The sequence below is a fragment of the Silurus meridionalis genome, chromosome 10 (assembly GCF_014805685.1).
Source record: "Silurus meridionalis isolate SWU-2019-XX chromosome 10, ASM1480568v1, whole genome shotgun sequence".
Classification (NCBI taxonomy): domain Eukaryota; kingdom Metazoa; phylum Chordata; class Actinopteri; order Siluriformes; family Siluridae; genus Silurus; species Silurus meridionalis.
Window position 1 is genome coordinate 21,158,953 of NC_060893.1, and position 27,475 is coordinate 21,186,427.

At 37.3% G+C, this 27,475-nt stretch overlaps 9 gene segments (V, D, J or C); 7 read left to right on the forward strand and 2 right to left on the reverse strand.

Annotated features, from left to right (window-relative positions):
- The window catches only part of LOC124391942, a 39,978-nt gene extending 39,746 nt beyond the window's left edge, over positions 1 to 232 (forward strand). The window contains 1 exon segment of the V gene segment in view: positions 7 to 232. Within this exon segment, the coding sequence occupies positions 7 to 161 (155 nt within the window).
- A 2,139-nt stretch (positions 233 to 2,371) lies between these two features.
- Positions 2,372 to 2,954, forward strand: LOC124391951. The segment is given in 2 exon segments: positions 2,372 to 2,435; positions 2,547 to 2,954. Coding segments are annotated over 2 exon segments (384 nt in total).
- A 1,070-nt stretch (positions 2,955 to 4,024) lies between these two features.
- Positions 4,025 to 4,721, reverse strand: LOC124392043. The segment is given in 2 exon segments: positions 4,025 to 4,344; positions 4,688 to 4,721. Coding segments are annotated over 2 exon segments (354 nt in total).
- Positions 4,722 to 5,490: 769 nt separating this feature from the next.
- On the forward strand, positions 5,491 to 6,211 carry LOC124391949. The segment is given in 2 exon segments: positions 5,491 to 5,692; positions 5,804 to 6,211. Coding segments are annotated over 2 exon segments (384 nt in total).
- Positions 6,212 to 6,735: 524 nt separating this feature from the next.
- LOC124392044 lies at positions 6,736 to 13,010 on the reverse strand. The segment is given in 4 exon segments: positions 6,736 to 7,211; positions 7,801 to 7,849; positions 12,654 to 12,889; positions 13,007 to 13,010. Coding segments are annotated over 4 exon segments (609 nt in total).
- Positions 13,011 to 13,768: 758 nt separating this feature from the next.
- On the forward strand, positions 13,769 to 14,369 carry LOC124391939. The segment is given in 2 exon segments: positions 13,769 to 13,824; positions 13,936 to 14,369. Coding segments are annotated over 2 exon segments (387 nt in total).
- Positions 14,370 to 18,185: 3,816 nt separating this feature from the next.
- Positions 18,186 to 18,802, forward strand: LOC124391937. The segment is given in 2 exon segments: positions 18,186 to 18,266; positions 18,378 to 18,802. Coding segments are annotated over 2 exon segments (387 nt in total).
- A 3,975-nt stretch (positions 18,803 to 22,777) lies between these two features.
- On the forward strand, positions 22,778 to 23,747 carry LOC124391956. The segment is given in 2 exon segments: positions 22,778 to 22,841; positions 22,953 to 23,747. Coding segments are annotated over 2 exon segments (372 nt in total).
- A 2,482-nt stretch (positions 23,748 to 26,229) lies between these two features.
- Positions 26,230 to 26,946, forward strand: LOC124391945. The segment is given in 2 exon segments: positions 26,230 to 26,389; positions 26,501 to 26,946. Coding segments are annotated over 2 exon segments (384 nt in total).
- The last annotated feature ends 529 nt before the right edge of the window (positions 26,947 to 27,475 follow it).

A 27,475-nucleotide genomic window follows, 5' to 3' on the forward strand; every position in this document is an offset into this window, starting at 1 on the left:
ATGTAAATCAGTTACAGTCGGGTTTTCCAGCTCGTTTCAGTGGCAGTGGATCTGGATCTGATTTCACTCTGACCATCAGTGGAGTCCAGACTGAAGATGCAGGAGATTATTACTGTCAGAGTGACCATTATATCAGTAGCACCGACCTGTTCACACAGTGATATAGAGTCGTACAAAAACCTCCCTCAGTCAGATAGTAGAGAAACTGCACTGCTGCAGCTGGGAGCGACTGCAGGTGCTGAGTTGGAGGATGTGATGCACACAAACACACAAATTCCTATTTAACAGACACAAATCTTGGGTCTGTTACTGTGATTCGTGTCTGTGTGTTTAATCTGTTGAACATTCTCCAGAACATATTCAGAACATTTTAGACCCAGAACACAATTTAAATGTAGCCGTTTTGTTTTCCTTGTGAGATACAACTAATGAGTTCATTAGGATCAGCTGTGAGTATTTCCTACAGAGCTTCATCAACTTTTATAACGTTTCAAGCATATAGCATTAGGTACACTATAAAGTTTTTTAGCAGAGATATGAGAAAAAAAACATTAAAATACAAAAACCACACAGAAAAACTACATATAAATGTGTTTGACTCTTTAAGATGTTTGGTCTGTTTAGAGGAGAAGACTTGATATAACACCTCCCATATACTGACCATGAATTTCAGCCTTGGTTACAGAATCAGTTCATATGAATCAGTTAATTTCCTGCTGGTTGCGGTGGAGCTCCAACAGTCCTGTACCTTAGTGGTGGACTTTCTATATTTTGGTGTTTCAGGGCCTGATTCATGTCTGTTAGGCGTAGGTCAGAGACAGTGCCTTTAGTCTGTAGGCTTAGGATGTGTGTGTGTGTGTGTGTGTGTGTGTGTGTGTGTGTGTGTGTGTGTGTGTGTGTGCTCCACTGCTTCTGTTAATGCTGGAGGTTTCTCTTCTCCAGATCTTCAGCTCTCTGTTTAGCTTTGTGCTGCTGTTCTCTGCAGTCTGATCACCTCATATGTTGTAGTTTGTGCTGGTGTTGGTCAGTGACACTGAGGCCTGCTAAATCTGGAGATTTTGATCACAGCAGCAGAGGACTCTACTAACCATTCTCATTCTGGAGTTATGTTTGTATCTTTGGCACAATATTTTTGTTACTATTGTAATTAGCTATTTTAGTACAGTATTAGAACACAGATATCCTCCCTGAGAAAGTTTGAGTGAAAATATGCATATTTTATATATTTAAAAAAAAAAATACATCTTCATTCTCACTCAAGCATATTTTATGTTTCCCTTAATTACTTATTGCATCAGACCATTCAAAATGCATTAAATATAAAAGTTATAAACCCAATGATTCCCAATGAGAGACTGGCTTTAAAACCTATTGCTCTACATTTGTTCTTCTTATTGTTGTTGATGTTGCTATTGCAGAAGTAATATTCTCTCTGATTGGGAACATATTGAATTTGTATGAAAGCATGTGTTCAGGGTAAAATAATATCAGTTAATTGCTTTTAAAAGTAAATACCTATACACTGGGATTATAGCAATAAACCGAAATATGATGTATATTTAGGGGTAAATTGTGCATTAAGGACATTGAGGCCATCAGGAGTTTTTATCATGAATAATCAGGTAAACAGATACTGAGACAGATGCAGTGGTGATTTGTGTATAAAGTGAATCATCTACAATGTAGAACAATTATATTTTCTTATGCAAAGGCTTTTAATAATAATCCAGAGCAGGACATTGCAGTGAAACACACACATAACATATTTAGGTGATAATTAAGTAATATTTGTAACTGTCTCATTTAAACTAACTGAGGTTACCGGTGTTATTGTGTTGTTGATGCGTAGAAGAAAGATGAGAAGAGATTAACTGCCTGGTGAATTGCTGATATTTGTTTGGGGATAAAAAAGGAAAAAGAAAATAAAACAAACAATAAGCTTTAAGGAGTCTTGTGTGATCCAGTCAATGAATGGTATGTGCAGGCACCGACCTCCTGTCAGCCACGCCCTGCCACGCATGTATAACTTCTCCCCTACCTGTAGAGGGCAAACACTCACAAGACAAACAACAAAAACATTATAATATTTCAAACTAGTATTAATTATAAATCAGATCCAATATTATCAAATGGCTCCAACACTGAACATCTGTCATTTCTCTACATGCTCTTGTAACCTTTTAAAATTGTTAAAAAAAATCTCTCATTGTGACTGAGTGTGAGAATGACAGTAAGATTGGGGGAATGTGGTAAATGTGTTTCCATACTTAGAGGACACTTTGCATTGGCAGCACATGCTTCAGTGCTCTGGGAGTGTTTATAGCGCTGTGACTTTCACACTTCATGACTGAGAGCTGCTGCTACAGAAACTTCACCCACAGCTACCATGACTTTGATCCCCGTCTTCATCTGGACACTGATCCTCTGGACTCAAGGTCAGACACTGCTTCATATTTTATCTCTACAATGATGTGTTCATACAAATACACGTATTGTTTCTGTTCTAATATTTCAGTTTCATGCTGCATTATTGTGTATTTTTACAGAATGCAGAGGTCAAGCAACAGTAACTCAGACTCCTGCAGTGAAATCTGTTCTTCCAGGAGAAACAGTCACCATCAACTGTAAAACCAGTCCAGCAGTGTACAAGAATTCAAATGGTGACTACTTGCACTGGTATCAGCAGAAAGCTGGAGAAGCTCCTAAACTCCTGATTAAATTTGTAAATCAGTTACAGTCGGGTTTTCCAGCTCGTTTCAGTGGCAGTGGATCTGGATCTGATTTCACTCTGACCATCAGTGGAGTCCAGACTGAAGATGCAGGAGATTATTACTGTCAGAGTTTCCATTATATCAGTAGCACCAACCTGTTCACACAGTGATATAGAGTCGTACAAAAACCTCCCTCAGTCAGATAGTAGAGAAACTGCACTGCTGCAGCTGGGAGCGACTGCAGGTGCTGAGTTGGAGGATGTGATACACACAAACACACAAATTACTATTTAACAGACACAATCATCAGGGCTTTACTTTAATTTGTGTCTGTGTGTTTAATCTGTTGGTCTCCAGAACATTTTGGACCAGAACACAATTTAAATTCAGCAGTTTGCTTTCCTGGTCAGAAACAGTTCATTAAGATTATCTGTGATTATTTCCCACAGTGATTTATCACCTTTTATAATGTCTTGAGCATATAGAATTAGGTGCACTAACAAGTTTTCTCATGAGGGTGAAAATTTCACCCTGGAGGATGAACTGCTACTGAATAATTAGTATTATAATTAGTCATGAAAAGATTTTATTATATCAAAATGTTTAATTAAAATGATTATTAAATCGATTGCACTAAAGTGTAAAAATTCAGAAACCCTGAAAATGTGTATATACATATTTAATGTACAGTATTAATAGGGTTAAATGTGCATTAAGGACATGGAGGCATCAAGAGTCTTTATCATGAATAATCAGGTAAACAGATACTGAGACAGATGCAGTGGTGATTTGTGTATGAAGTGCATCATCTATAATTTAAAGCAATCATATTTACTGATGTAAATGCTTTTATTGATAATTCAGAGCAGGACATTGCAGTGATACACACACGTAACACATATTTAGGTGATAATGAAGTAATATGTGTAACTGGTTCCTTTCACTCAGTAGCACAGAGCAGTGAAATGAGAGGGAGATTTACATGAAGACGGCTGAATGATCCTCTTTCTCCCAAAATAGAGCACCACTTTCACCAGATGTTCAACTTCCTTTACCCAAACTCACTGAAGCACAACACACAGCACTGAATGTACAGCTAAACACACTCTCTCATCACACTGATAATGACTACTAACTCTAATAAAACACACCCAATGTCCAAAATGAAGCTTTATTTCAGCAGAGCAAAACTACAGGAAGAGCAACAGGACAGTGAAGAGAGTAAAGACAGGAATATCAGCATTGTGTAGAATTGAAACTCTATTGTAGATGGATGTGTGAGCAGCTCAGTGTTTAATTCTATCTTGGAGCTGTTAGTCTTCACACTGGCTCTTTCTAAACGTGACCGGATGATTGACACTGTCATAGGACACGGTACAGACAAACTCCTCCCCCTTTTCCCAGAGTGCTTTGCTGAGGGTCAGGGTGCTGCTGCATGTGTAATCGTCCTTCTTCTGTTCTTCAGGACTGGTTAGAACCCCTTCATTCACCACTGAGCCATCCACTGTCCAACTCACTGTCGCCCCCTGTGGAGAGTAGGCAGACAGCAGGCAGAGCAGGGAGGCCGGTCCCTTAGAGAGCTGCAGAGACGATGGATGGAGCAGAGACATAGAGGGCTTCACAGTGGGACCCTCTGGAGAACAGAAAAAAACAAAATCACATATTTACACACAGAGACACAACATTTCCTCATTACTGCTTCTTTCCATAACTACAGTTCAGTAGAACTAATCAGCAGGAGAACATTTATGAGCTACTCGTTATATCGTGTAGTAACTCAGACTTCGATCAGCTTTACTCTGTTTTAGTCACTTTTTTACTGATGTGTGATAGAAAATGCTCCCTGTGTGATAGAAGAAAATGGACCTGATGACAGAAATATTTACTGTTTAACACAAACACTCTGCAACATTTGTCTGTATTTTCCATCAGCACAGAGACTTCAGAATAATGTACACAATACTGCAGATATGAACCATCAAGCAGGTTTCTGCTCATCAACACAAACATAGTTAAGATTTATTACATGTTTAATATTCACCCGTTTCTTATTCATTTTACTACTTAAAGTTTAGAGTTACTCCCAACGTATTACTAATAACTACACAAATTATAATTCATTTAAATTATTTACGTGTTAAGTAAAGACTAAATAATAAGCAAATATATATATATATATATATATATATATATATATATATATATATATATATATATATATATATATATATTTGTTTTTTTTTTTTAGAAGAGATAAATTCTGACAAAATCATCATCCAAAAACCTCTGTTACACTACAGTGAAAACACACACACAAATACATACTCTGACTCTGAGCACAGCATACTGTACACAGTGCAGAAGACAGGAGGAGAAATAACACCAAATCAAATCAAATTTCATTTGTCACATACACATACATACAGGGTACAACATGCAGTGAACTGCCTTTTACGACGGTCCGGCATGAGGGAAAAGAATGGGGAGAAAAATAAAACAGGAAAAAGAAGGCAAATAAATAAAGTATTTATGGATTTGTGATGTCCACAAATGATGGATTAGTGAGGAGATTTGTCACTTCAGTCAGTAACACAATATACCTCATACATAAAGACTATAAAGAAAAAAAGTATAATGCTGGTCTCCTCGAAATCTGAGTCCGAATCCTAATGGAATTACAGTTAAAGCCTGAACATTTGTCATTTCTCTACATGCACTTGTAACCTTTTGATATTTTCCAAGAAATCTCCCATTGTGACTGAATGTGAGAATGACAGTAAGATTGGGGGAATGTGGTAAAGACGTTTCCATACTTAGAGGACACTTTGCATTGGCAGCACATGCTTCAGTGCTCTGGGAGTGTTTATAGCGCTGTGACTTTCACACTTCATGACTGAGAGCTGCTGCTACAGAAACTTCACCCACAGCTACCATGACTTTGATCCCCGTCTTCATCTGGACACTGATCCTCTGGACTCAAGGTCAGACACTGCTTCATATTTTATCTCTACAATGATGTGTTCATACAAATACACGTATTGTTTCTGTTCTAATATTTCAGTTTCATGCTGCATTATTGTGTATTTTTACAGAATGCAGAGGTCAAGCAACAGTAACTCAGACTCCTGCAGTGAAATCTGTTCTTCCAGGAGAAACAGTCACCATCAACTGTAAAACCAGTCCAGCAGTGTACAAGGATTCAAATGGTGAACACTTGTACTGGTATCAGCAGAAAGCTGGAGAATCTCCTAAACTCCTGATTAAAGTTGTAAATCAGCTACAGTCGGGTTTTCCAGCTCGTTTCAGTGGCAGTGGATCTGGATCTGATTTCACTCTGACCATCAGTGGAGTCCAGACTGAAGATGCAGGAGATTATTACTGTCAGAGTTTCCATTATATCAGTAGCACCAACCTGTTCACACAGTGATATAGAGTCGTACAAAAACCTCCCTCAGTCAGATAGTAGAGAAACTGCACTGCTGCAGCTGGGAGCGACTGCAGGTGCTGAGTTGGAGGATGTGATACACACAAACACACAAATTACTATTTAACAGATGCAACCATCAGGGCTTTACTTTAATTAGTGTCTGTGTGTTTAATCTGTTGGTCTCCAGAACATTTTGGACCAGAACACAAATTAGATTAAGCAGTTTCGCTTTTCTGGTCAGTGCATCATCTATAATGTAAAGCAATCATATTTACTGATGCAAAGGCTTTTATTAATAATTCAGAGCAGGACATTGCAGTGATACACACACGTAACACATATTTAGGTGATAATGAAGTAATATGTGTAACTGTCTCCTTTCACTCAGTAGCACAGAGCAGTGAAATGAGAGGGAGATTTACATGAAGACGGCTGAATGATCCTCTTTCTCCCAAAATAGAGCACCACTTTCACCAGATGTTCAACTTCCTTCAGCCAAACTCACTGAAGCACAACACACAGCACTGAATGTACAGCTAAACACACTCTCTCATCACACTGATAATGACTACTAACTCTAATAAAACACACCCAATGTCCAAAATGAAGCTTTATTTCAGCAGAGCAAAACTACAGGAAGAGCAACAGGACAGTGAAGAGAGTAAAGACAGGAATATCAGCATTGTGTAGAATTGAAACTCTATTGTAGATGGATGTGTGAGCAGCTCAGTGTTTAATTCTATCTTGGAGCTGTTAGTCTTCACACTGGCTCTTTTTGAACGTGACCGGATGATTGACACTGTCATGGGAGACGGTACAGACAAACTCCTCTCCCTTTTCCCAGAGTGCTTTGCTGAGAGTCAGAGTGCTGCTGCGTGTGTAACCGTCCTTCTTCTGTTCTTCAGGGCTGGTTAGAACCCCTTCATTCACCACTGAGCCGTCCACTGTCCAGCTCACTGTCGCCCCCTGTGGAGAGTAGGCAGACAGCAGGCAGAGCAGTGAGGCTGGTCCCTCAGAGAGCTGCAGAGACGATGGATGGAGCAGAGACACAGAGGGCTTCACAGTGGGACCCTCTGAAAAACACAAAACACACACATTTACACACTTAGACACTATTTTCTCATTACTGCTTCTTTACATCACTGTGTCACGTAGATTTAATCAGTAGGAGAACATTTATGAGCTACTCGTTATATTGTGGAGCGACTCAGACTTCAATCAGCTTTATTCTGTTTTAGTCACTTCTTACTGAAGTGTCATAGAAAGTGCTCCCTGTGTGATAGTATGAAATTGATCTCATAACAGAAATGTTCACTATTTAACACAAACAAACATCAGCATTTTTCTGTATTTTCCATCAGCACAGAGACTTCAGAATAATGTACACAACACTGCAGATATGAACCAGTGAGCAGGTTTCCACTCATCAACACAAACACACTGGAGATTTATTACATGTTCATTCTTTTACATTCACACATTTCTTAATCATTTTACTACAGAAAGTTTAGAGTTACTCCCAACTTATTACTTTAAACTACACAAATTATAATTAAAGTGGAATTATTTTGAACTAATTAATACATTATATAATATGTAATTATTTAATTATGTACATATTTTAGTATAAAATGAAAAATTTTAGAAGTAAAAGTGACTTACTGATGCTGAGTTTTGTTCCTCCACCAAAAGTCCACCACAGTGATACATTCTAATGAAACCGTCATACAAAAACCTCTGTTACACTACATTGAACAAACACACACACACACACACACACACACACACACACACACACACACACACACACACACACACACACACACACACACACACACACACTCAATCTGAAGCACAGTGTACTATACACTGAAAAAGAAAGGAGGAGAAAGAACACCAAATGATGGATTACTGATGAGATTTGTCTCTACAGTCAGTAACACAATAAACATTATCAATAAAGACAGTAAGACTTGACTCTGTTACTGGGATTTGTGCATTTAATATTTTGTTCTTTAGAACATTTGAGGCCCAGAACACAAATTCAATATAACCTTCAATATAACCTTCAATATAACAATTCCTGGTCAGAAACAACTAATTCATTAGGGTCAGCTGTGATTTTTTAATACAGGGCTTTATCATTTTTTAGAATGTTTTGAGCATATGGCATTGGGTACGCTAAAATATTTTCTTAGCAGACACATAAAAAAACCCCATAAATTATATAAAAATGGGTTTGAATCTTGAAGATGTTTGGTCTGTTCAGAGGAGATTCTTGACATGACACCTCCTATACACTGGCAATACAATTTCAGCCTTGGTTACAAAATCAGTTCAGATCAATCAGTTCATTTCCTGCTGGTTGCAGTGGAGCTCCAACAGTCCTGTACCTTAGTGGTGAACTTTCTAGGTTTTAGTGTTTCAGGACCTGATTAATGTGTCTTTGGCGTGGGTCATGGACAGAGCCTTTAGTCTGCTGGGAACACTGGGACACCTCACTCACCATGAGACTCATTTATTTTTCATACAAATCATCAAATGACTCTCACACTCATTACTACATTTGTATTAAATATTTAAATGTTGCTTCTTTTTCTTCATAGTCCTTTGAGGAAATTGTCCTGACTCACCTGTTACACCTGTAGATCCAGTCAGAATGTTTCTTCTGTTATTAAGTGGCACCTGCTGAAACCTGGAAAAGCTACTGGGCTCCTGATGTATTATGATGTTCACCAGCGCACTGGGGTTCCAGAACGTTTCAGTGGCATTAAATCTCATGTAAGAGAATGTTACCTTAAAATCTCTGATGTTCAGTCTGAAGATGCAGCAGAATATTACTGTCAGAGTGAGAGCAGACTGTACACACAGTGTTAAAGTGATGTACAAAAACCTCACTAAGATTTAGAGGATGAGCTCTGACTCAGAAACAGACAAAGATCTAAGATCAGCTGCAGAGCTGCTAAATGTGCATTTCACTTTATTATCAAATCACTTTCCCACGCATCACTACATTTGTCCTGATTATTTCAACTCTGTATCAATTTAAAGAACCGTGTTCACTATACATTCTACATTTCTAGAGTTTCCCATACAACAGACACATTTCCTATAAATGCACCCAATGTGAGCAGTACACTTTGTGATATCAGAGTGATACCATTCTACATATTTCAAATAACATGATGCCATGATTAAGTAGAAAACAACATTTACAGAGTTAGAGGCTGTTTGCCTGAAATCAGAACAATGACAATAGTAGAATATTAGTACACACTTTATCACACTACACACACTCAATCACACCTCACTACACACACTCCATCACACCACACTGTACACATAAAGATAGTAAATAATAATGGTATAATGCTGGTCTCCTTGAAATCTCCTATGTATCCAGTCTGAATCCTGATGGAATTAAAGTTAAAGCCTGAACTTCTGTCATTTCTCTACATGCACATTACACGTTACATCTGGACACTGATCAGAAAAGATAGAGAGGTTATAGGAGTTCAGGTACCTGGGGTCAACAGTGCAAAGTAATGAAGAGTGTGTTAGAGAAGTGAAGAAAAGTGTGCAGGCAGGGTGGAGTGGGTAAAGAAGAGTGGCAGGATTGATTTTTTAATAAAAGGATATCTGCAAGAGTGGAAGAGAGAGTTTATAGGACTGTGGTGAGACCTGCGATGTTGTATGGATTAGAGACAGTAACATTGAGTAAAAGACAGGAGGTGGAGCTGGAGGTAGCAGAGCTGAAGATGTTGAGGTTTTTGTTGGGAGTGACAAGTGTGGACAGGATTGGAAATGTGTTTATTAGAGGGACAGCACATTTAGGACGTTTTGGAGACAAGCTAAGGGAGGCGAGATTGAGATGGTTTGGACATGTGCAGACGAGGGACATGGGTACATCGATAGGAGAATGCTGAGGATGGAGCCACCAGGAAGGAGGAAATGAGAAAGACCAAGGAGGATGTTTATGGATGTGGTGAGAGAAAATATGCGGGTGGTTGGTTTGAAAGAGGCAGATGTAGAGGACAGGGAGGTGTGGAGACGGATGATTCACTGTGGTGACCCCTAATGGGAGAAGCCGAAAGTAGAAGAAGATCAAGAAGATTGAATTTTGCGTATAACAATGCAGGGAAAACATGCGATTATCGAACTGTGAACATCGCTATAAAAAATTTTAATTGTTGCCCAGCCCGATTTTAAATGTAAAACACACACACACACACACACACACACACACACACACACACACACACACACACACACACACACACACACACACACACACACAATTACATACATTTACGTTTGTGGCAGTTAGCAGACTCCCTTGTGCAGGCGACATACAAAAGTGCTCTCTAGCAATAAATAAATATACACTGGCATGATTACAAACTTAATATAAATCAGCTCTGTTAAGGTTTTTTTTTTACATAACAAACTTGGAAAGTGTTAGTTTATATGTTTCAGGACGAGGTAAGTCGTCACATGTCGCTTGAAGATTGAAGCTTGAAGCCTGGGACATTTAGGGAAAGTTCATTCCATCACCTTGGTGCCAGAACAGAGAAGAGCCTCTCAGGCAAGTAGGCAAGTGTCAGTGTTTTGAATCTGATACATGCAGCTACTGAAAGCCAGTGAAGGGAGCGCAGCAGTGGGGTGGTGTAGGAGAACTTGGGCAGATTGAACACAAGTCCTGCAGCTGCATTTTGGATCATTTGCAGTGGATGAGTAGCTTTCAGAGGTTGACCTGCCAGCAGAGTGTTGCAGTAGTCCAGTCTTGAAATGACAAGAGACTGAACAAGCACCTGGGCAGCCTACAGAAATGGTCAAATCCTTCAGATGTTGTAGAGAAGAAATCAGACAAGAATGAGCCACATTAGCAACATGTGAGGAGAAGGACAGTTGATTGTTCATACTTTCCCCAAGGATGCAAGCAGTGGCTGAAGGGGAGGGCAGAGAGTCATGAAGAGTTATTTGGAGATCTTGACCTGGAGATAAATCTTTTTTTTCTTTTTTAAATCTCTTTATCTTTTCTATGTTCTACTGTGAAAAAAATATGGTTTACGAGATTGCTATATCACTGCATTCTGTTCTGTTTTACATTCGTCCCAACTTGGTCTTCTACCATCTTTCCTCAGCATCACACATCAGTGTTTCCTTGCTTTACATTTTTTTATGTTTCTACCTCAGCATGACTGGACCCATCATTGGAAGGAGTTTCTACTTCCTGTGCCATTCTGTGCTTCTGGTTTCATTCCTACATTATTGCCTATTGAATAAGCAGCTTGCACATCTGGGAAGGCACCATATTCCTCTCCCAAAACTCCAGCAACTGGTTTCCTCACTTCCCAGAAGTTTACAGAAGTTGCTGGCATTTATTTTTTCCTTTAAACTGAAAGAAGAATTTACTATTTTAACATCTAATATAATTTCTATGTTCTATCATGTATAAAATACGGGTTTAAGACATTTGGAAATCATTGCAGTCTGTTTGTATTTACATTTTACACAGTTTCCCAACTTTCTGTGGTTGTACTTTATTCACTCTGAGACCTTCTTTCATTATAATTTTTATTGTTTTATTTAGTATTTTTTTCTGGTCTGGACTATAATTGTGTTAATTATTGTTTCATCCTATTAGTTTATTTAATAGTATATTTATAATAGCAATTTTAATGTTTTTATCCAAATTTTGAGCAGAAAGAGAAATAAGATGTGAAAGTGATCCACCTAAAGCCAACACACACACACACACACACACACACACACACACACACACACACACACACACACATTTGCATTAAAAGCCCTGATTCCCATAATAGTTAAACACTTTCAGCAGATGTTTCTGGTCCTCTATGGTGGCCTGGAAGTGCAAAGCAAATTAACAAATTAGAAAACACTAACAAATCTGAAAACAAAATAATAAATCTAAAAACACAACGACAATTCAGACAAACCGGAAAAAGTAGGTATAGTTTGTGAATGGAACACTTACCGATCATTGGACGAGACACCTGTCATTCAAGATATACAGGAACACCAACAGTCTTTTTTCATTTTTTATTAAGCAATTAGCCATATACAAACAACGTGGCAATAACAAGTATAATTTACATTACAATACACAGAACAGGTGCATGAAAAAACAAATATATACATATATTTAGGGGAAAGAGGGAAAAAATAGATAAATAAATAAAATGTATAATAATAATAATAATAATAATAATAATAATAATAATAATAAAATTAAAAAAGGATAAAATAAACAGGGCTATGGTTTATTCTGTAAATCATAATTTCTATAAAGGACAAAAGATTCATTGCATTTTTCTTTTTAATCACTTTAAGGGCTTTTGTGAAAGTAATAAAAATGCAAAAAATGTTGGTTTCACTTTCAAGTATTTTGATTTGTGAATATAAAACTCTCCCATCAGAAGTATATTATTAACAAGAAATTCGTCTTTGTTATTGTTCATTACAAGTCCAAAGATAATGTCCTTCACAGTGAAATTTCTCAGGGTGCTGCTGCGGCTGTAGACACCGTTCTTCTGATCTTCTGTGCTGGTCAGAACACCTTCGTTCACCTCGACACCGTCCAGAGTCCAGCTCAGCAGCGCCCCTTGTGGAGAATAGTCAGAGAGCAGGCAGAGCAGAGAGGCCGAACCCTCAGAGAGCTGCAGAGAGGAGGGAGGGAGCAGAAACACGGAGGGCTTCACCATCGATCCAGCTGGAGACCAAACTGACACAAAAATACACATATACACACACATATACACACACATATACACACACACACACACACATATATATATACACACACACACGCACACACACACACACACACACATAATTATACTCATGTTAATGTGAACTTTTTCAAACTGAACATGGTGATATTTGATAATTACTTACAAAGAACATATTTATGTTTAATCACCACATTATCTGTGTAAAGCTGCTTTGAGACAATGTTCATTGTTAAAAGCGCTATACAAATAAAAATGAATTGAATTGAATTGAATTGAATAATTCAGTGTAACAGCTGTAGAGCAGATGCAGTAGTTTATCTGCACATCCACAACAAAATGCAATTTTAATAATGTCCTCCAATCAAACTGTATTTGAACAAAACAGCCTCCATCTTCTGAACACGTTCAGAACCAAACACACTGTGCTTCAATAACCATCACACCACAGTAAATTCATCCTTGTTCATTTTTGTAAATCTTAATCATTATTTATTGATTAGTAATCAGTTTTTTTTTCAGTCAGTAACACAAAATACATGGTACATAAATACAGTAAAGAATAATGTTTTAATTCTCCTCAAAATCTCCTCTGTAGTCAGTCTGAATCCTGATGGAATTAAAGTGAAGCCTGAACTTCTGTAATTTCTCTACATGCACCTCTAACCTCTTTATATTTTCTTTATAAGAAATCTCTCATTGTGACTGAATGTGAGAATGACAGTAAGATTGGGGGAATGTGGTAAAGATGTTTCTATACTTAGAGGACACTTTGCATTAGCAGCACATGCTTCAGTGCTCTGGGAGTGTTTATAGCGCTGTGACTTTCACACTTCATGACTGAGAGCTGCTGCTACAGAAACTTCACCCACAGCTACCATGACTTTGATCCCCGTCTTCATCTGGACACTGATCCTCTGGACTCAAGGTCAGATACTGCTTTATATTTTATCTCTACAATGATGTGTTCATACAAATACACGTATTGTTTCTGTTCTAATATTTCAGTTTCATGCTGCATTATTGTGTATTTTTACAGAATGCAGAGGTCAAGTCACAGTAACTCAGACTCCTGCAGTGAAATCTGTTCTTCCAGGAGAAACAGTCACCATCAACTGTAAAACCAGTCAGGCAGTGTATTATGTTTTTCTAACTGGCCACTTTTTACACTGGTATCAGCAGAAACCTGGAGAAGCTCCTAAACTCCTGATTAAATATGTAACTCAGCTACAGTCGGGTTTTCCAGCTCGTTTCAGTGGCAGTGGATCTGGATCTGATTTCACTCTGACCATCAGTGGAGTCCAGACTGAAGATGCAGGAGATTATTACTGTCAGAGTGTACATTATATCAGTAGCACATGGCTGTTCACACAGTGATATAGAGTCGTACAAAAACCTCCCTCAGTCAGATAGTAGAGAAACTGCACTGCTGCAGCTGGGAGCGACTGCAGGTGCTGAGTTGGAGGATGTGATACACACAAACACACAAATTACTATTTAACAGACACGACCATCAGGGCTTTTACTTTGATTAGTGTCTGTGTGTTTAATCTGTTGGTCTCCAGAACATTTTGGACCAGAACACAAATTAAATTTAGCAGTTTAAGATTATCTTTGACTATTTCCCACAGTGATTTATCACTTTTTATAATGTTTTGAGCATATAGAATTGGGTGCACCAACAAAATTCTTTGTAGTAATTAGAGGTGTAACATCCACGTGTTCGTACCAAATGTTTTCGTTACAGGACTTTTGGTTTGTTACACACGAGTACTGAATGCAATTTTTTTTTTTTACATACAGAACATTATTCAAATCTGAATAATTATTCAATTTAATCAATATAACAAAATCATTTATTTGATTAATTAGATCTTTTTTATAAAATGTTATAAACTACTATTTTATATATAATTTAAACAAGCTGGCATTTTATTTTAAATTGTTTAAAAATGTAAACAGTTCAAATGTTGATAATCCAAAATATTAATAATAATAAACTGTATTAATTTTATATTTTGCATTTCTTCCCCCTAACCATTCTGAAATTAAACTGAACCATGAATTTTGTGTACTGTTACAGCCCTAGTATTAATATATTAATATGATGTGAAGTTCAATTACTAGTGTGACACGAGTAGTAACGACTACTTTTTAATTAAGAATAAATAAAACAAAAAAGTTAAGCAGCTAGAATCCTGTATCAGACATAAATGGGATAACATTCCCAAAACCTCAGCAATTGGTCTCCTCAGTTTAAAGACATATATGGAATGTTGGTAAAAGAAGAAGGGAAACTGTGCCATGTTGCAGACATCAAATTCAAAATGACCTTATGTTTTCTGTAAAATTTTACATTTACTCAATTTAAAAATTTGTTATCCTTTCCATGTTATTTTGTGAAAAAATATGGTTTACAAGATTGGTAGATCACTGCATTCTGTTCTGTTTTACATTCGTCCCAACTTGGTCTTCTACTATCTTTCCTCAGCATCACACATCAGTGATTCCCTGCTTTACTTTTTGATGTTTCTACCTCAGCATGACTGGATCCATCATTGGTCCTGGAAAGAGTGTGTTACTACTTCCTGTGCCATTCTGTGCTTCTGGTCTCCTTCCTGCATTATTGCCTATCGAATAAGCAGCTTGCACATCTGGGAAGGCACCATCGATGCTGAACGATATATCCAGGATTTAGAGCAACACATGCTTCTATCCAGATGATGTATTTTTTAAGGAAGGCAGGACAGAAATTTCAGCAGGAAATGCTAAACCTCATTCCGCATCTATGATAACAGCGTGGATTCGAAGAGCCTTTGCTTTAATTTTTTTTTTTTTTGAGAAAGTTGCTGCCATAGTTTTTCCCTTTAAACTGAAAGGAATATTTACTATTTTAACAACTAATATAATTTTTTATGTTTGGTTATAAATAAAATACAGGTTTAAGACATTTGGAAATTATTGCAGTTTGTTTGTATTTACATTTTACACAGTTTCCCAACTTTTTGGAATTGTGGTTGTACTTTATACAAACAGTTCTTAGTTTAAATTATAGACTTTGAACACATCTTTTTTCTTTTTAAATTGTACTATTTTGTTTATTATTTTCTTCCTGGTCTGGCTATCATTGTGTAAATTCTTATTAGTTTTTTAATAGTGTATTTATCAGTGGTGTGCGGTCAGGGCCAGCAAAGCCTTCTCTGCTGGTCTAAACACTATCAGAAGCACTGACCTACATTTACCTCAATTCTAATATTTGTTAAATGAAATTGTATTAATTTATTCCCAACAGTTTATTATCTTCATTTTGTAGTGTTTCTCTTGGCAATGCTTCCAGTACGTGTATGTAGATGTTAGATTTTTTGACAAATCAAATTTCAGCCTCTACCTGCTGCCATGTGAATCTAATCTGCCCAGGGCCTGCAAAGTTAATGCTGCTGGCTCTTTGGCCGTAGAGAATATTAGCAATGGGTCTGTTTCTTTAACCAATCAGATTACAAATTCGCCTCACAGGTCCAGCTAGCTGGCCAAGAAAAGTGTCAGTGAGGAGAGATCGGTGTGTCTCAGCCTGGGAAAGGGTTTGTTCTCCACTTCCAGACCAGTGAATACGAGCAGTACCACTGGATTACAGCCTCTAAAGAGCGCTGCAAATTATGAGTCTGCATCTCTGGTGAGTAGGTTGTATTTTATTTAAATTTTTTGTTTTTGTCACGCTATTAGACAAATATTGATTCTGAACTGCTCCAGATGATGTAGGTGCACAGTTGCAGTTGTAGTGTAGAGGTTTGGAGCCTTAACTGGGTTTCTTGCTTTAGTAAAATGGTATTCACCCTCCATATGTGAAATGTCTCTCTTTCTGTAATGTCACGTGTTGTTATTATGGGTTTTTGTACAGTATCAATGGTTTCTATAATTGCGATGTGATTGTGGTGGTATTAAGAGGTGGAATAAGTCGGGTAAAGTCCCCACAGGCCCAGGTACCAAATGCACTGCCACTGGTAATTATAATAGTAATTTTAATGTTTTTATATAAATTCTGAGCAGAAAGAGAAATATGATGTGAAAGTGATCCCCTAAAGCTCTGATTCCCAGAACAGTTAAACACTTTCAGCAGATGTTTCAGGTCCGTCATCAAAACTCACTCAAGCACAACACACAGCTCTGCACTCGAACTGCTGTAAAGGTGCAGATCCAAATCACTAACAAAGACACTTCACTACTAAAAAATGAGACATGATTTCCAGATTGAAGCTTTATTTCAGCACAGCTACACCACTGACACCACCTCAGACTGCTAAGCATGTGTTAAAGTGTACACTTGAATTCTAGTGGACTTCACAGCGACTCTTTCGGAACGAGGTGATCTGAGTGGTGTCGTGGTGGGAGAACGGTGCAGCCGAACACCTCGGCCTCTTCCCAGCGTTCTTTGTTGAGGGACACTGTTTTTCTGATCTTCTGTGCTAGACAGAACACCTTCACTCACCTTGACTCCATCCATGGTCCAGCTCGACAGCGCCCCCATGTGGAGAATAGTCCAAAAGTAGGTTTTACCATAAATCCAGCTTGAAACCATACAGACACAAAAATAAATGCACACACACAAACACACACACACACACACACACACACACACACACACACACACACACACACACACACACACACACAATTATACTCAGGTTTATGTGAATTCTTTCACACTGAACATGGTGATATTTGGTAATTCAGTGTAACAGCTGTAGATGCAGCAGTTTATCTGCTCATCAACAACAAAATACAATTTTAATAATGTCCTCCAAACAAACTGTATCTGAAAAAAACAACCTCTATCTACTGAACAAGTTCAGAACAAAACTCACTGTGCTTCAATAACAATCACACGCCACAGTAATTTCATCTTTGTTAATTTTTGTAGATCTTAAACATTGTTTATTGATTAGTGATGAGATTTGTCTCTACAGTCAGTAACACAAAATGCATGATACATAAAGACATTGAAGAATAATGTTATAATTCTGGTCTCTCTAAAAATCTCCTCTGTAGTCAGTCTGAATCCTGATGGAATTAAAGTGAAAGCCTGAACTTCTGTCATTTCTCTACATGCACTTTTAACCTTTTGATATTTTCCAAGAAATCTCCCATTGTGACTGAGTGTGAGAATGACAGTAAGATTGGGGGAATGTGGTAAATGTGTTTCCATACTTAGAGGACACTTTGCATTGGCAGCACATGCTTCAGTGCTCTGGGAGTGTTTATAGCGCTGTGACTTTCACACTTCATGACTGAGAGCTGCTGCTACAGAAACTTCACCCACAGCTACCATGACTTTGATCCCTGTCTTCATCTGGACACTGATCCTCTGGACTCAAGGTCAGACACTGCTTCATATTTTATCTCTACAATGATGTGTTTATACAAATACACGTATTGTTTCTGTTCTAATATTTCAGTTTCATGCTGCATTATTGTGTATTTTTACAGAATGCAGAGGTCAAGTCACAGTAACTCAGACTCCTGCAGTGAAATCTGTTCTTCCAGGAGAAACAGTCACCATCAACTGTAAAACTAATCCGGCAGTGTATTATCACAGCTCTTATGGCCACTATTTACACTGGTATCAGCAGAAAGCTGGAGAAGCTCCTAAACTCCTGATTAAACTTGCCAATCAGTTAGAGTCGGGTTTTCCAGCTCGTTTCAGTGGCAGTGGATCTGGATCTGATTTCACTCTGACCATCAGTGGAGTTCAGACTGAAGATGCAGGAGATTATTACTGTCAGAGTTACCATTATATCAGTAGCACACGGCTGTTCACACAGTGATATAGAGTCGTACAAAAACCTCCCTCAGTCAGATAGTAGAGAAACTGCACTGCTGCAGCTGGGAGCGACTGCAGGTGCTGAGTTGGAGGATGTGATACACACAAACACACAAATTCCTATTTAACACACACGACCATCAGGGATTTTACTTTGATTTGTGTCTGTGAGTTTAATCTGTTGGTCTCCAGAACATTTTGGACCAGAACACAAATTAAATTTAGCAGTTTGCTTTCCTGGTCAGAAACAGTTCATTAAGATTATCTGTGATTATTTCCCACAGGGATTTTATCATCTTTTATAATGTCTTCAGCATATAGAATTAGGTGCACTAACAAGTTTTCTCATGAAACTGAAAATTTCACCATGTAGGATTAAAATGTCTGTTTAATTATATGTATTATTTAATCGATTGCACTAAAGTGTGGAAACCCTGAATATGTGTATAAACATAATTATTGTACAGTATTAATAGGGATAAATGTGCATTAAGGACATTGAGGCCATCAGGAGTCTTTATCATGAATAATCAGGTAAACAGATACTGAGACAGATGCAGTGGTGATTTGTGTATGAAGTGCATCATCTATAATGTAAAGCAATCATATTTACTGATGCTTTTATTAATAATTCAGAGCAGGACATTGCAGTGATACACACATGTAACACATATTTAGATAATAATTAGGTAATATGTGTAACTGTCTCCTTTCACTCAGTAGTAAATGCTTCTTGTGCTCCTTTTGCTTCTTTCACCACCACTGCACTGTTAGAAATTGCTGTTAATTCACGGCAGAATTTCAACAGTATAATAATGTTATGTTCAAAAGCAGTACATTACTGTTTTATTGTTGTTGTAAAATGATGTGGACACAATATAACGGTATTTTGCTGTATTTATTACTCAGAGAAAATAAAACATTACTATACAGTATTTTTGTAAACTGCAGTGAGCACATGGGGACTTTTATCCGTTTTCATAATATTAACAGGTGAGTTCCGGTTTGTTTGCGCGACAAAACTCATTATATTTGCTATGGCAGCTAACATGTATGGTGGATATTGGAAGTTAATCGATCTTCTATTTGCTTATTTTTAGTGATTAATACGCCAAATGCATCACTGTGTTGTGCAGCTGGATTTCAGACTCGGGTTGCATTATTCCCAATTACCGAGTTTCATTCAGCAAAATATGTGATAATCCTTCTGTAAAGTTAATTTTTCAAACTCCATTGCACTGGAATCACATTGTCTTTGTATCACACTAAAATGACTGGTGTTTTCCGCTGCTTTTCTGGAATTCGTGAAGCCCTAAGCGTTAGGAAAAAACCTTATGTTATTGTGTTTTACTTTTTGCCCAAAAGATGTGCGTGCTGTAGCTTGTTTTCTTTCCGGAATGAAAACTGTTCTTTTATACAGGAATATACTTTGCTATATGTTCTCTGTGAGTAATCATTTTCACTCCACTAGTTCTAAACACACACATTTGTTTTTCAGGCGATGAATCGGGATAAATCCGAAAAAGAGCATCAGGCTGTAGGAGTATCAAAGCGGAGGTGTCTCCAGTCTACTTAAAAAATGTATAGATTTTAAGTGTGACTTTATATAAGTAATACACACCACAGACACACACAAACATCGCATACACACACTCACAACACACACATCACACTCATGCATATTTACTCAAAAATACTGTATATACTCAGGTGTTTTCTGTCATTCACTGTCTTTCTTTCCAGAGTAAATTTCTTTTTACATTTAAATGTATTTCCATACATGTAAAAAGCTTTGGACTTTTGGTTGACCATTGTTTTTATTTCATACAAATGTTCTGTAAATAAGAGTCTGTGTTATTTTCTTTAATGTTATTTAGGTTTTATACTAAGACAGTTTAATAAAGAAATGATGTTTTGAAATAACTCTCTAAAGCTGATTTACTTCTGTTAAAGAGTACATTTAAACAGTGTTATGTTGTATTTGCAAAAACAGTGGCCAATTGTAAATTTCACCAACCCTAAGACACTGGTAATTTTACAGAAAGTTGCTGGCAACCGTGCTGCCAGTTCTTTACTGTTTTTTAATAAACAGAAGACAACTGTAATTTTACCCTACCTTAAGACACTGGTAATTTTACAGTAAATTGCTGGCAACCGTGCTGCCAGTTCTTTACTGTATTTTAACGGAAAAATTTTTAACAGTGTGAGGTTACCGCTGTTATTGCGTTATTGACTTGCTTAAGAAAGACGATAATAGATTAACGGCATGGTGAATTAGTGATATCTATTTGGTGGAAAAAATAAAATAAAACAGACAATAAGATTTAAAAGGTCTTGTGTCTTACTGTCAATAAATAATAAGCACAAGCACCGGCCTCCTGTCAGCCCCCCCTTGCCCCACTATTATAACTTTGCCCTGACCTGTAGAGGACACACACTCACAAGACAAACAACAAAAAACATTATAATATTTCAAACAAGAATTAATTATAAATCAGATTTGATCTAATGGCTCCTACACACCGGCCCCTAATTGTGTGCATGGGCATCGATTATCATATCATATAAAGCAGCCTGATACAAGCATTTATGCATACTACTACTAAGTGGAGGTTTCAGCTTCTCTCTCATTCAGTTCTTTCTGCATTTTAAACCTAAAAGCATTTTACAGAAAATCTCCATCTGATACAATAAACAAAAATCACACTGTAGGAACCTTTAAAAATGTGCTCTGTTTCAATGTTGTTTAATGTCAATTTATTTATTTTATTTCTATTTCAAAATGTATTATTACATGTAGCATTGTTTTACTGTCCAGATATGGGTTTGTTTTATATCCAGTGAATTAATGTGATAAATGTGAGTGTATTATTGTTGGCCAATGACTGTTGAAGTTAGATAGTTAAGGGGTTAAAGGTCATGTTACGACGAGAGTTAAAATGCAGGAGAGAGAGGAGCAACGCACATGGTGAGAAGAGACTGCGTACAGACTGTGTGTGCTAAAGAAAACAGAGCTTAACATCTTTAGAGACTGAGTATATTCGTTGAAATATTAAGACCCAAAGTGTAACGTAACTGCATTCGGTTTATCTTGTTTGATTTTCTCAAGGTTTAATGTTATTTGATTTCACCGCCTGATTATAAGATATTATCTCCGCCATCACGTGTAATGAAGGCCTAGCAGGTATAACAAAAACAACGTGAGTGGACAGTGACTGCAGACGGGATCTAGTTGGACCTGGGACTTTGTTTGCGACTGGACGTGTTGTGTTGTTGCTGCTGTAAAGATTGGGTGGTTACACTGTGCTTGGATCGGCCTGACTCTTCACGCAGAGAGGAATTGATCACGATGCTAACCGTGAGTTGTAAATGAATCTATTTTCCAAATTTGTGCTTAAAAGGATTTGTCATTAACTCTTCAAACTGCGAATGTGCACCAACTGGGCCCCAACGACAAACACTAGTGTATGTGACTGAGTTGTTGGTTCATATAAACTGCATACAGAACTGAGAGTTTTTATAGACTGTGAAATACTGTGCCTATTGTATAATTGGGTTTTTGTTATTAATTTTTTGTATTGCTTTTGTTTTGAGGTGTTTAATTTTGCTTTAATTTTATTTTTCATACTATTTGGATACCAGTATTTTATTTTCTATTTTCTAAATATTTTATTCTCTACTGTTGTTTAATGGTTTCATACCTTTTTGTTTTAAACTACAGCAAAAACTAAAATAACAGCAAAATCTAGAATAAGAAAAAAATATGGCTTGTTAATTTACTAATTCGCATTTGTATTCTGGTGTTTCATTCATTGGGATAGTTCATTTACTTACCAGGTCACTGCTTCTTAAGAAGTTACCACTAAGAAATTTAGGTTAAAATAGGTTTACAACACAATAACTGTGTAGTAGTGTGAGAATGACAGTAAGATTGGGGGAATGTGGTAAAGATATTTCCATACTTAGAGGACACTTTGCATTGGCAGCACATGCTTCAGTGCTCTGGGAGTGTTTATAGTGCTGTGACTTTCACACTTCATGACTGAGAGCTGCTGCTACAGAAACTTCACCCACAGCTACCATGACTTTGATCCCCGTCTTCATCTGGACACTGATCCTCTGGACTCAAGGTCAGACACTGCTTCATATTTTATCTCTACAATGATGTGTTCATACAAATACACGTATTGTTTCTGTTCTAATATTTCAGTTTCATGCTGCATTATTGTGTATTTTTACAGAATGCAGAGGTCAAGCAACAGTAACTCAGACTCCTGCAGTGAAATCTGTTCTTCCAGGAGAAACAGTCACCATCAACTGTAAAACCAGTCCAGCAGTGTATAGCAACAACTACTTATTCTGGTATCAGCAGAAACCTGGAGAAGCTCCTAAACTCCTGATTAAATTTGCCAATCAGTTACAGTCAGGTTTTCCAGCTCGTTTCAGTGGCAGTGGATCTGGATCTGATTTCACTATGACCATCAGTGGAGTCCAGACTGAAGATGCAGGAGATTATTACTGTCAGAGTTACCATTCCATCTCTGGCTACTGGTTCACACAGTGATATAGAGTCGTACAAAAACCTCCCTCAGTCAGATAGTAGAGAAACTGCACTGCTGCAGCTGGGAGCGACTGCAGGTGCTGAGTTGGAGGATGTGATACACACAAACACACAAATTCCTATTTAACAGACACAAATCTTGTGTCTTTTACATTGATTTGTGTCTGTGTGTTTAATTTCTTGGTTTTAAGAGCTTTTGGGAGCAGAACACAAATTAAATTAAGCACTTTGCTTTCCTGGACAGAAAGTTACTGAGTTTATAATGCTAATGTCGAGCTCATATTGAGCTGTGATTATTTCCTACAGAGCTTCATCATTTTTTTACAGTGTTTTTAGCATATAGCATTAGGCACACAAAAAGTTTTATTAGTAGATTGAAAATTTCATCATAGAGAATGAACTGTGAACTGAATATTTACTATTATAATTAATCATGAAAATAGTTTATAATATAAACTTCTGTGTTGAATTTCAATTATTATAAATCAGATTGCACTAAAAAGTGGAAACCCATTGTGTGTGATTTGTGTATGATGTGCATCATCAATAATGTAAAATAATCATGTATACTAATTTAAAGGCTTTTATTTATTTATTTAGCAGGGATACACACACTTAACACATATTTAGTTGATAATTAGGCAGAAGAGTTGAGTTACACTGAGGAGTGTGTGAGCTCAACCTTCCAGCTTAGACTCCAGTCAAAGAGGAAGCCCTTTTAGGCCACAAATACACGAGTGTGATCTCTTATTGCAGCTTCACACTGGATGGGTGACACCTACACACATAGACACAGTTTAGACAGGAATGGACATCTGTCAAGCTTCCAGTCTTCATTTGAGCTCAGTGTGTGTGTTTCACATCACTTTATATCTTACAGAACAGAAGTGTGTTCAGTGGAGCATCACAAACGTTTCACCATCATTTCAAATACTTTTATATTTTAGATCTATAATGATGTTTCTCTGGTTACTGCATGTGGAAATTGAATGGTAGTGAATATTCACTAATCACAAACATCAACAGCATTTAATACAAACACAGTCTCTAAGATTTCATTGTGAATTCAGTGAAACATGTCACAGTAATATACACAATGTGTCTATTTTGTTTAATTTAAATTAAAATGAGCTGTAACACTATAATCTGATGGGTTTTTGTCTTCTAATATCAAAGAAAAAATTAGTAACAGAAGAATATTGACATGAAAAATAATAAGAATAAAGTGCATTTGGAGACAAAAACACAAACTATATATTTTTTACAGTTTACATCACTAATCTAAACACACTCCATTTCAATCATTCATCTAAACACACTCCATTTCAGTCATTCATCTAAACCCACTCCATTTCAGTCATTAATCTGAACACACTCCATTTCAGTCATTAATCTGAACACACTCTATTTCAGTCATTCATCTGAACACACTCCATTTCAGTCATTCATCTAAACACACTCCATTTCAGTCATTCATCTAAACCCACTCCATTTCAGTCATTAATCTGAACACACTCCATTTCGGTCATTAATCTTAACACAATCCATTTCATTCAATAATCTGAACACACTCCATTTCAGTCATTAATCTGAACACACTCTATTTCAGTCATTAATCTGAACACACTCTATTTCAGTCAATAATCTGAACACACTCCATTTCAGTCATTATTCTGAACACACTCCATTTCAGTCATTAATCTGAACACACTCCATTTCAGTCATTAGTAAACAGGGTACTTACGGCCCACAGTCAGTTTGGTTCCTCCACTAAAAGTGAGCCACACTGATACAAACAGGTTAGTGTCTGCAAAAAAAACCCTGCTGCTCTAAACTCACTGCTCTCTCCATCATTTACACGTCTTATTACAAAACAGCTACACAACACCAACTTCTGTTCACATCAGCTGATCTCTACACACACTTTCTGCCTGCTTTTATTCCTTTTTACTGATTTCTCTTCAGAAACACTGAGATGAATCGGTTAAAAAAATCTGAAGATGCAGCAAGTGTGTAAGACACACAAATACATCACACAAACTAAAAGCTGAACAGACAGAAAATGTAGACCTGCAGTTGTGTAGGTTTTACCCATAATGCCTCAGTGAGTAAAAATGCTGATACACTTATGAGAAATTTACAATATACTGTATGACTGTGTGGAGCTGAAGTGAGAATAATTCCTCCAGTCTTTTTGTAGACTGATAAAACATTATGAAATTATATAAGTCCCACAAGAATCTAGACTCTTAAAGTGTGTGTTTACTCACTGCCAACATGCTGCTTCTTCGAATGAACCTTTTTTTGTTATTTCAACCATATATTCACAAAGTGAAACGAGACAACGTTTCTCCAGAACCCCGGTGTGACATTACACAACATAACGAGACATCACACAACACAGAGCTAAGGACTTAAATAAGATGTCCTAGTCAAATAGGTGGTAGCTCAGTGGTTAAGGCTTGGATCGGAAGGTCACAGGTTAAAATCCCATCAACACCGAGCTGCCACTTAACCATCCCCTGCTTAGTTGTAAATCTTTCTGGATAAGGGCATCTGCCAAATGCCATAAATGTAAATAAGAATGAAAAAAAAGTGTATCGTGTGCAAATTGTGTAATTTGTGAACATAAACACAGTGTTGTACAAAAACAGCAACAGCAGCAAACAAGAGGTTTAAAACAGCATGTTAACAGTATAATATGATTATAATATAATATGGGTGGTGGTTCCACCATCAATCCAATACAGTCAGAAACTCATTAACATTCAGTACAAACAGAATCCAGTAAAAGTTTCTGCTTCTTTCTCTCAGTTACTTCATTCTGCATCTAAAACCTAAATTCAGAAAATCTCCATCTGACCACAGAAGCATAATTCACACAATAACTGTGTAGTAGTGTGAGAATGACAGTAAGTTTGGGGGAATGTGGTAAAGACGTTTCCATACTTAGAGGACACTTTGCATTGGCAGCACATGCTTCAGTGCTCTGGGAGTGTTTATAGCGCTGTGACTTTCACACTTCATGACTGAGAGCTGCTGCTACAGAAACTTCACCCACAGCTACGATGACTTTGATCCCCGTCTTCATCTGGACACTGATCCTCTGGACTCAAGGTCAGACACTGCTTCATATTTTATCTCTACAATGATGTGTTCATACAAATACACGTATTGTTTCTGTTCTAATATTTCAGTTTCATGCTGCATTATTGTGTATTTTTACAGAATGCAGAGGTCAAGTCACAGTAACTCAGACTCCTGCAGTGAAATCTGTTCTTCCAGGAGAAACAGTCACCATCAACTGTAAAACCAGTCCAGCAGTGTACAAGGATTCAAATGGTGAACACTTGTACTGGTATCAGCAGAAAGCTGGAGAATCTCCTAAACTCCTGATTAAAGTTGTAAATCAGTTACAGTCGGGTTTTCCAGCTCGTTTCAGTGGCAGTGGATCTGGATCTGATTTCACTCTGACCATCAGTGAAGTCCAGACTGAAGATGCAGGAGATTATTACTGTCAGAGTTTCCATTATATCAGTAGCACCGACCTGTTCACACAGTGATATAGAGTTGTACAAAAACCTCCCTCAGTCAGATAGTAGAGAAACTGCACTGCTGCAGCTGGGAGCGACTGCAGGTGCTGAGTTGGAGGATGTGATACGACACAATGACACTTTTTTGGCTTATTAATTTATTTATATTCACTCTCTCCATATGATCAAATTTATCTTCGATTTCCATGCAGATAAACACACACACACACACACACACACACACACACACACACACACACACACACACACACACACACACACACACAGATACATTCAATAGACACAATAACACTTCAAACTATGGACAGTACCCCAAAGCAGCTTTACAGAAATTAATAGAATCTGTGTATACATTTTACATTTTATAAATTAGTCCCTAAATGTATCCATATTTTTATTCCTTATGAACAAGTCAGCCATGAAGTGGCAAACAAAACTCCTTGACATGATTTGAAGAAGAAACCATGTGAGGATTCAAACTAAAAAAGGAACCCTTCCTCATCTAGCTGACGATGAACATCAATTTATAATACTTCAATCATTGTTGAGGATATCAACTGAAGGTCCACTGATGGAAACTGATATAAAACTGCTCATGGTGATTGTAGTCCTAAGCAATTGTAGCAAACAGTTTATATTATTTACAGTC